The sequence below is a fragment of the Carya illinoinensis genome, chromosome 12 (assembly GCF_018687715.1).
Source record: "Carya illinoinensis cultivar Pawnee chromosome 12, C.illinoinensisPawnee_v1, whole genome shotgun sequence".
NCBI lineage: Eukaryota > Viridiplantae > Streptophyta > Magnoliopsida > Fagales > Juglandaceae > Carya > Carya illinoinensis.
In genome coordinates, this window is record NC_056763.1 from 28,171,682 (window position 1) to 28,182,529 (window position 10,848).

At 35.1% G+C, this 10,848-nt stretch overlaps 1 protein-coding gene across 2 annotated transcripts; it reads right to left on the reverse strand.

The window, feature by feature from the left end:
- Nucleotides 1-7,239: 7,239 nt before the first annotated feature.
- LOC122289041 (trifunctional UDP-glucose 4,6-dehydratase/UDP-4-keto-6-deoxy-D-glucose 3,5-epimerase/UDP-4-keto-L-rhamnose-reductase RHM1-like) lies at nt 7,240-10,848 on the reverse strand. Of its 2 annotated transcripts, none has more exons than XM_043095942.1 (3): nt 10,700-10,848; nt 8,086-9,678; nt 7,240-7,998 (listed from the first exon to the last, which is right to left on the reverse strand). In XM_043095942.1, the coding sequence occupies exons 2-3, from the start codon at nt 9,652-9,654 to the stop codon at nt 7,546-7,548; spliced, it is 2,022 nt and encodes a 673-aa protein (XP_042951876.1). In that variant the 5' UTR covers nt 9,655-9,678; nt 10,700-10,848; the 3' UTR covers nt 7,240-7,545. The 2 variants fall into 2 exon arrangements, with proteins under 2 accessions (XP_042951876.1, XP_042951877.1); XM_043095943.1 differs by having other exon boundaries at nt 8,086-9,674; nt 10,700-10,840.

Genomic DNA, 10,848 nt, shown 5'->3' on the forward strand with positions numbered 1-10,848 from the left:
AGCTCATACCAGCCCAACAGACTGAATCCTTTCTCACAAATTTTCACTTCCCATAAAATGGGTGATGAGTTTATCTGTGGTAAAAAATACAGATGATACAAAAAAAAAAATTCAATACACCGAAAATAGCAGAACTTTGAACACAGCCATGCAATTTAACATCAGCACCCAATAATATTTTTTGAACTAAGAATACTACCTCAAGATGAAAAAAATTCAGCTATAGATATACTTTCGGTGTAGGCATGCACCGAATTTTGACTCAAAACTGATGCTACCAACTCGGATCAATAATCAACATTAAACTCAACTAGCTTCTGCTTCTTTCCACCTGAGCTCTCCTCATCCTCCAAAGACTTGTTTTGTTTGACTACCAATGGGCGACCACAAGCTAATTTCATAAGCCCATGCATCTTCTCCTTGGCCAATTTAGCTTCCTGCATCCTCACTTTAACGGTAGAAATCAATACGTGCTTGAAAATAAAACCATCCAATATGCCCATTTCTGTTTTACTTGTCAACAAAAAAAAAAAAAAAAAAAAAAGAGAAGAAGAAGATTATCACAGTTTAATTTATTTTTGGTATATATATACTCAAATATGCTCACATCAGCTAGCTGTCTAGGCCAAAGATCACCACAAGTACACAAACCAAATAATTTCAAACCAATTCCCCCGCTTTATCCCCCATGCACATACACTTCGCTGTTGATATTCACGGGCAAATATCTTCAGCATAAATAAACAAAGCTTTGGCTGTCCCCAACCCACGAAATCCACAAAAACTGCAACCAAAATCCATGAAAATAACAACCAAAGTTCACAAAAATCAACAATCAAGACCCACGAAAATCAGCAACCAAAAGCACATCTAAAGAACAGGAAAATCAGCAACCAAAAACACATTGGAAGAGGAGGGCTCGACCACAGATGCAGGGGAGGTGTTATTTTTACACCGCTTTTGGTCAGGTTAGTGGAGGCTCGAAGGTGGCTAGAGGGTCACCGGCGAGGTGGTCGATGGCGCTGCTGGGTGGCCGACAGAGGTCAAATGCACGTTTTGTACGCGATGTGCTGCTGGCTTGGCAAGGGAGGAGTACGTGATGCGGAATGCTTGGCGACAGAGGAATACGCGATGTGGCTGATTCCACCGGTACCGATAGCGTCGCCGGTGGTGTTGGGCAGAGGAAGGTGACGGCATGACACGACGCGGGCGAGGGATGAGGTTTTTCGCGAGGGTAATTCAAATGGGAGAAGAAAATTAAACCGGGCAAAACAAAACACACGTTTTGAAAAAAAACAATAAAAATGACACCACGTATGGTGTGCAGGTGTGCTCCTGCTACAGTTGTGGCTCCGTAGTATTACTCATGACCAAAAATACCCCACAACAAAACCAAGTCTTTTTTCTCCCTCTCTCTACCCCGTGTGTCACCCAAGCCCCCTGCCCCTGCCTCTCCTCTACCCCCACCCCCACCACCAGGCGTCGACATCCTCTCCCCCACCCCCACCCGACCTCCATCTAGGCCAAATGAGAGGGATGGCTGAGCATGGAGGGGGCTGAGAGAGGGCGGTGGAGTTGGAGGGACTTAGGTTTGACGGTGGGGGTTGTTGGGAGGTCACGGGGCGCGGTAGTGGTGACTGGGTTGGCGTACGGCGGCAGCATGGTGGCGAGAAAGGGAGAGACCCATTTCGGATTGTGAGATGCGATGGAGAGGGAGGAGAGGGTTGTTGTGACTTGGGTTCGACGGTGGGGGTTGCTGGGAGGTCGTGGGGCTCGGTGGTGGTGGCTGGGCTGGCGTACGACGGCGGCATGGTGGCTAAATTCATGTAAGACCCATTTCAGGAGAGGAGAGGGGAGCCTGCGCGTGGGGGCTGCCGTGGACTGTCAAAGGTAATTGGAAGGTCGCCGGTGTGAGGGAGAGCCGATGAAGTGGTCGGTGGAGCTGCAGGTGGCGCACGGCGGGGTTGGGTGCATGAGTTGAGAGAGGGAATCCGGTAGGGGAAGGGATAAAAGACGTCGGCTCTGTGTTTAAAAATAAATAAATAAATTTACACGTAAAGTGTGCTATGGATCAGCTGTGAATAGTGGCTGATCCGTAGCAAACCTCTAATGAGATATTATATCAAGGGATCGTTAATTTTAGAATTATAGTTAAAAAAAGAGTCGTTAACTTTAGAATTATAGTTAAAAAAATAGTAAGTATTTTTATATTGAATTTTTACTTTTATCAAAACAAATAATATAAATATAAGAAAAATGCTTTAATCATAAAATATTTTATAAAAATAAACTTACAAATTAATGTGACTAGATGTATAATGTGTTAGATTATATAATTATTTTTTTTATAATGTAAATATAATGTATTATATAAAACTATGTTAGTTTGTAAATTTATTTTTGTAAGACGTCTTTATGATTGTAGTAATTCTCTAAATATAATCCCAAATGCTTGACAATCAATCAAAGGAAATGAAATTATGTGCTCCATCATGAAATCGTAGAAAATGTTGTTACGCATCGACCAAGAGACACTAGTAGAGCAGATTGTTGCCTTTATCTAAGGGAAATATTTTAACTATAAAAAGATGTTATAAAAGTAAATTTATAAACTAATGTGTGATATATCACATTATAAAATTATTTTAATTATAACATAAATTTTAGATATCGTAAGAAATTTCATCAATTTATAAATTTATTTTTATAAAATTTATTTGTAAATTAATTGTAATTATAACACTTGCCTTATTATAAAGTTATGGAAATGAAGTCCAGCATGAACTTCGAGCATGAACTGATGTGTTAATTGTACTGTAACTTCGTTTGAAATCTTGAAAAAATATTTCAATTTTTTTCAAGTACCCTCCCTTTTGTCTCTTTCACCCGCATTTCAGACATCACTTTTCATCCCAAAATCTCAGTTTTTCCGTCACCCTCTCTCAGATCAAACCTTCATGTGTGTCGAACTCTGTCAGTGGGTCACAGTACTCCGCCATTTTTCTATCTTCGTCCAAAGCTAGGTCAAGCATATTTTTTTGTCGTTGTCACCATCTCCGTCATGACACCTCTGATTTGAAGTTGATTTCTCTAGATTTCTGTATGCATAGGGCTTGATCATGTCCAAATTAACATGGTCTTCTATCGACGCCTCTACCACTCTCCATGATCAACATCTAATCATGACAGTTTTCCGGCCCCTCTGTGAACTGGTTAAGGTACAGCCTGAGCCTATATCTAGAGTTTTTGAATAATTTTATAAAATCTTTTAATTAATAAATCTTTATTCTCTTGTAGTCTTGGGCAAAAACCTAGGAGACTTGAGGAGTTTGCAAATCTAGGGTTTCTATTATCCCATTTATTCCATCTAGTCAGTGGCGGATTTACGTCGAGTTTGAAGGGGCTGGGCACATATATGGCCTTTCAATATTTTTTTTCAAAATCTAAAATAGTCTCTAAATTTTATTTATAAATTCATGTATATAAAAATTATCCCCCACAAAAAAATTTATAATTTCTTTAATTCCATATGCTTTTTAAAATTTTTTAAAATTTCAATATACATATAAATGTCTCTCTCTAATTTTTTCCTATAACCCCTAAATTTTGTATAATTTCTATATATTATCTATTTTTAAGGATGTGACTCTACTAAAATTCAATTAAAGCTAAGATTAGGATAACAATAAACTATTAACATTGATCTCCAAAATTTTTTATCATATAATATTAAGTTTCTTAATATAGAATCCAAAGTGAGAACATAAGAAAAACCATTTGAGATTGATTATTTATAAAAAAAATAATGAAGATGATTTATCCCCTAAACTTCATTGAGTAAGGAAAATTTTATTTAAGGTCTCAATTGTAGTATCCTATAGTACTTAATGTGACAACAAAATAGATATATTTTACATGAAATTTGATAAACTAGTTTAAATATTAGAATAAAATATGACATTTTAAAATATCACTTGATAGTTTTTATGAAGAAAATCATTTCTAAATACTTGATATTTACAAAAATAATAATGGATGAATATTATTCTAAGAAATATTTTCTTAAAAAATCTGAAATAGACATTAAGTTGTGTTTTTAAAATTTTATTTCTATATTATTTGGCAAATTATCTAGCTTTAATTTTATATACAGTTATGTTTTATGACCTTGTAATATTTTTCATTTTACATAAATATCTTATGCTGTAGAAAAGTTGCTCCCAAGAAAAATTTCTGGTTCCGCCACTACTTCTAGTCCTCATTGTAATTTGTACATCTGAATTGTTGCTTCGGATGTTGTTTCGTATGTTAATTTGGGTGTACTTTTATATAGATAATTGAATAATTTTATTTGAAAACTTTTATATCAGACCCATATGTGATATAATTTAATTTAAAAAAATAAATTTTAAAATTTGAATATTACAAAGGAAATCATGTTATGTAAATAATATTTGGTGTAAATTTCTCCTAATAGCTTAGACAATTATACGTTCACGTTGGAAGCTCAAGTTACGCTTAATTTCTAAATCCAGGTGGAGGGTTGTAATGAAGTTGACGAAACTGCCTTGGATAGTTGCTATTGTAATTGTTTGTTTTCCTTGAGGGCCTATCCTAATATGTAAATTCACAGCTGTAATTGTTGGCTTCTTGTAATATTCTGTGTAGATCATTGTACTTTATTATCATTGAAGGATTAGCTTCATTGTAAAACTTGATTTATTAATGTGCGTGTGATGAAATGGCACCGTCTTCTTAATTAGTAGAGGTGTAACTGGTCTGATCCGGTCTAGTTTTGAACAAAAGTTAGGAGAGAACTAGTATGTACTAGTTTTATATTTTTCAAAATTGATTACGCACCGGTTGTCTTTCTAAACCGCTACTCTGATTTTACCAGTTTTCAATCCGATTTGGTACAATTTTTCAATTTTAATGTAGTATATAATACTATAATGATAATATATTGTAGTATATTATAATATATATTGATATAATATCAGTATAACTATTAATACAATAAACTATAATGATATAAGATTTTAAAATTTAATATTATATTGATTAGTAATTTATCATATAATACAAAACTATTTTATATATAATTACATATTACATATAAAAATTATATAAAATAGAAAAAATTAAAATATATATATGAACCGGTCTGGTTCGATTTTAGAAAAAGAAAAATCGAAACAGGATCGATTTTGACCAATTTTAAGAAAAATAAAACCTGTACCAGACCGAACCAAATTCGGGACTAGACCGAACCCGTACCGTCTAATCTGGTTTACCAATTCACCAATTTTTTTTACACCTCTATTAATTAGGCAAAAAAAATTTAATGCCATTTAAGTTTGTGAGCTAGTTGTGCTGAATTTATAAGCTAGTCATTTTTTAGGAAGTAATGTTAGGTATTAACGTCCAACAAACAAATTCTATACAAACTATTTGTAAAAAAGTGGGTCACTAGCTGAATTTCTTAATTCCCTATCATAAATGACTATGGACAACCTTAATGAAGAACAATCAAATTTGTGAGCTATACTCTTTCACGACCACCCATGATTTTATTGTTGAAATTCGATTGTACTTTTAACACAAAAGGAATGGTTAGTTTATTAGCCAATTTTAAGGTATGAATTACTTTACGTCTCTATGTTTTTATTTAAAAATTTTAAAACTAAATAAAAACTTGAAAGAATATTTGATATGAAGGCGTGGGCTATGTAATTTATAAAGAGACCCGGCCCATTGATTTGTATAGACCTTAATTAGCTTAATCTAAACCAAGAGTGTACTCCTATAATAATGGCATTGGCGGGTAGTTTTGGTGAATGAGACGAGAATTTTTTATTTTAGATAAAAATTTAAAATATTATTTTTTAATATTATTATTATTTTAAAATTTAAAAAAAATTAATTATTTATTATATTTAATATAAAATTTTAAAAAATTTATAATAATAAAATGAGGATTTTATATCTGATCGCATGCTTCAAGCCCGGCCTTAGTCAAACAAATCTGGTTTGGTAGGCTCATGTGTTGTGTATTTTTGGATCTGCCTAGATAACCTTGAAAAGTCGCAAAGCTTGGTCATCTGTGGGCGGCATGCATACATCATACATGCGACCCCTCTGCATACCAAACCGGCCGAAGATAGTCCGTCCGGCGTCGATTGCCGATGCAGGTCCAGTCCGTTTTGACATAATTATCCTACTTATTATTGACATAATTATTCTGTTGTTAAGTTAGTATGTAATTTACAGAATTTAAAGAAAAAATCTACACAACTTTTTACTATTCACACAACTTTCGTACATCACATTTTTTTTTATTTTTAATTTTTTTTTCTTTTCTCAAATATTTAATATATGAATAATGAATAGAAGAATTGAATTAATTTAAGAAAAATAAACTCAAAAAAATTAAAAATATTAAAAATTTGAAAATTTAAAAAAAAAAATGGTATGTAGAGGTTTGGAGGTTGTATAGCATTGCACGAATTTAAATGGTAAGATTTGATTTATAAACTTCAAATTTTAAAATTTCTATTTAAAATCAAATTATGTCATGTAAGCATTCTACTAGATGTGTTATTCACACCTACTTATAAATATAATTTTTCTTATTGATTTGTACAAGGCATTTGGAGTTTTGGATAAAAGAAAATATAAAGATCTGACTATTATACATTAACTTTTACATAAATATCTAATAAAATATTAATTTTAATTTTTTTTTAAAACTTGATGTGCTTAATTTTTTTTATAAAAAAAATATATATATTATTTTATTTTATTAACAAGTTGTGAAATAGTTATGAATTGATTGTGAGTGTATAACTTCTTATAATTTTAGATTAATAAATTAATGACAATAATTTCACTTTATCCCTTTTAACTGGAAATGGAGCTAACATAATGATGTTCTCACTCATCCTTTATACTCCCTTTTGGTTATGCCTAAAGAGGTTTCAGACTTCAAGCTCATATCAATTGGTATGGAATATAGATGAAAGTCCTCAAGACTGTCGCGCGAGGGTGTTGGCTAGCTTGGTGCATGATAAGAGGCGGACTCACATGTGGTTTGGTGGATGGGATATCATGATTTTTTCAAGTAGCATGGAACCATGCTAAAAAGATAAGACTTACGCGAATTATTATATATTGGCTCAAGTCCATCTTTAGAAATTGCATTCAGTTTGAATTCACTAGATGTTAAAAATTCTTCTCTAATGATCAAAAAAAGTTTTCATCGTCTGAATTTATCTTGAAGAGAATACCAAGGCTTCTGTTTTTTCACAGCCATGGTCATTATCAATTATTAAATACAACAAGTAGAGAAAAATGGAAGAAGCCAATCTAATAGGATTACCCTCTTCGTCAGGATCTTATGCAATATTAGTGGAAATAATAATGGCATGAAGCTAAGGATGAATAATTATTGGAAGAGCTGACAAACGTCAGAGGGGAAGCTGAAACCATATCACCTAGTGCAGAACGTAGAGGATAGTCACGAGGTCTAAGACAGAGAAGTGTTGATTATTCTGTGAAGTTTTTCATGTTGGGTCCAAAGACATATTTAATTAGCGACTCCTTGATAGATAGCAACTCGGGGAACTCTGTTTTCAACTTCGTTGCATCCAACTCGGTGTTGCTTCGAGCAGATGCGAGGACCTTGGCCTGTTCTTCAAGTGTGAAGTTTGCCCACTTGAATTCAGGGTTAATGTATCGCTTGTACATCTCGAGAACATCATTGTGGCTCAATACCCCGGGGTTTGTGAAGTTCCATATACCCTTCAAATTTCGCTTTGCCATCTCAATTGAAATGGGTAGAAGCTCATCCAAGACAGTCATGCTATTTAGGATGTTAACCACTTTGCTATAACGAGAAATCTTAATTATGAAGTTGCTCGGATGTTTTAGGTCAGATGATATTGCCATCCGACCTCTTAAAATGCAGACATTGTCATATTCTTTCAACAACTCTTCAGCCTGGTTAAAAAACAAAATGAACTTATTAGGGCAAACACATAATCTCAAAAAAGATACAGAAATAGACAATGATTCTTAATAAATTACCATGGCCCTGGTTTTGGAAAAGAAAGAACCGGCGAAATTGGGTTTGTCATTCTCTGTAAATCCAATGCCAGATCCTTCAGGATGTGCAGCATCATACTCGTATATACACCCTGAAGAAAAATGCATCATCAAGAGTCCATGCTCTCTGCAAACTTCCGCTAAGGTTAAGGCTCCAGCAACATTCGTGCGAATTGTTTCTGCCTTGTGAGACTCGCACCAATCTGCATTAGGTTTACCAGTCAGACCAGCAGCATTAAAAACGTGGGTTGGCTTAACATTACGAATATCTGCCAAAAGTGATGACCGATCCTCTAGACGCCCTCTTCCGTATTCAAATGGAATTCCTTGTTTTTCACATAACTTTCCTAGCTGACCTCCAAGCCAACCAGTTCTACCGTAGATCAAGAACTTCAAGGAATGTTTTTTAGGAAAGCCACTTCGTTTGGAAGATGGATCCCGCAACAAGGTATTACTTGAGACATCATGAGATGCAAACTTGCCATCTTCTGGACCATTTAATTGTCCCCGATCTGTCTGACCAGGCATCATCAGCATTCTTGGATGAGGTAGCAGTGCTCCGGAAACGTCACCCCACCAATCAGGATTGTTGACGTACCATTCCATGGTCTTCTTCAGCCCTTCTTCCCAAGTAGTCCGCGCAGACCATCCCAATTTACGTAGCTTCAGATCATCTAGAAAGTACCTTTGGTCGTTAAATGGTCTGTTCTCAACAAACTTGATGTTTGTCGCTGGGTCCTTTGAGAAAAGTTTGCATATATCTTTGGCCACATCAGTAACTCTCATTTCCTCCGTTGTCCCAATATTGTAAACATGACCTACCTCTCCCTTATGAAGAATGACTTCAAAAGCCTCAGCAACATCCTCGCAATATAAATAACTCCTTACATGAGACCCATCGCCGTGAATTGGAAGATGCTTCCCTTGCATAGCCAAGAGGATGAACTTTGGTATTAATTTCTCAGGAAACTGGTTGGGCCCATAAACATTATTCCCACGTGTCGTTATCACAGGTAACCCATATGATCTATGATATGCCATAATAAGCATTTCTGCTCCAGCTTTTGATGCAGAGTATGGATTTGTTGGGAGGAGTTGAGAGGCCTCGTGGTTTCCGACAATAGCATCTCCATCTGTCTCCCCATAGACCTCGTCCGTGCTGACATGGATGAACCTCTTGATCTTGCCAGTGGCCTTGCAGGCTTCTAAAAGGACATGGGTACCCGCGATATTGCTTTTGGTAAACTTAATGCTGTTACCAAACGAGTTGTCAACATGGGTCTGGGCTGCAAAGTGCATTATGGTGTCAATAGATTCGGCGACGAGGAGGTAGTTGACAAGGTCAGCACTGGCAATGTCCCCCTTGACAAACTTCATATTGGGAGATGATTTAGAGGGAAGAAGGTTTTTAATATTTGAGCAGTAATCAAGCTTATCAAGCACGATGATTTTGTAGTCAGAGTAGTTACGAATGAGTCGGTTGACAACATGGGATGCAATGAAACCAGCAGCCCCAGTAACGAGGATGTTCTTTGGGGTATAATTGGCCATCTCAAAGACTCAAACCAGCACTGCCTACCAAAAAAAAACATTACAACTAAGTACTTTACCATGATTTGATTAAATTTTTAGCAAAAAGAAAGAAAGAAAGAAAGAAAAAGGCGCAAGGCAGATACATAGAAACATATAATTCCCACAATGAATAAAAAATCACCCATTTTAAAGAAATAAAATAAAATAGAAGGAAGATCTCATCTCACAGTAAGGATACTCCCAGTCTTCATTTGGTTGCTTACAAACTGAAGGTAAAGAGCAGTATACATCTTGTACAATTACTTAGTCGAAAAAATTGGTTCTTGCTAGCTTTTTAGAATTTACTAAACTGCAAAAGATATAAGCTTCAAATTTTCTTTTGCTTCCGCTTTTTCCATGCAACCAAACATACCCAAATCAAAATAAAATGCCGAGAACAAATCAAGCTAGAATCAAAATTAATCAGTTTCCATGTATATATACTCACATACCCATATGTAGTTAAACTAAGAATTAATCCCACTGCTAAAAACGCAAATACATCTTATACCTACCACCATATCCCAATAAAACTCCCATATATAGGGGACACACACACACACAAGCACCCAAATCATAGTAAGAAAATTATGTATGTTATTAAATAAAAGCAAACGCTATAATTAATATAACAAGTGATGATTCTACTACCTGTTGGGATTGTTCCACATCGGTGGTGGAAGGGGAAGGTGGTCAATTTATAAATGTGAGAAAAAGTCTCACCTCTTGAACTAGTTTTTAAAGTTTAGAGATGCCCAAAACCACCCAATAGTGCCATCTACATTATTGATATTGGAATATTTGACTTGCAAGAATAATTTTTAAGTTTCTCTTATAAATCAAAATCATATGATCATGTCATATATCACAGAATAAGATGTATCCTCCGCTTTAATTTGCAATTAGAAATAATCATGCTTAAGAAACTAGCACTTCCTGCTATAAACAATGACATGAAACACGCAGTTTGAGAGAGGGGAAAAAAGAAAAAAAAAAAAAAAAAAAAAGCATCCAATTGACTTACCAGTGAGGAAAGCAAAAGAACGAGAGAAATAGAGTGTGTTACGGAGAGACAGAGCTCGAAGATATATATGGTACTGGTAGAGAAGTTCGCGGAGGCCCATATATATACCCAAATCTACATCAGCGAGACAGTTAAGGGGGAGTCCTAGA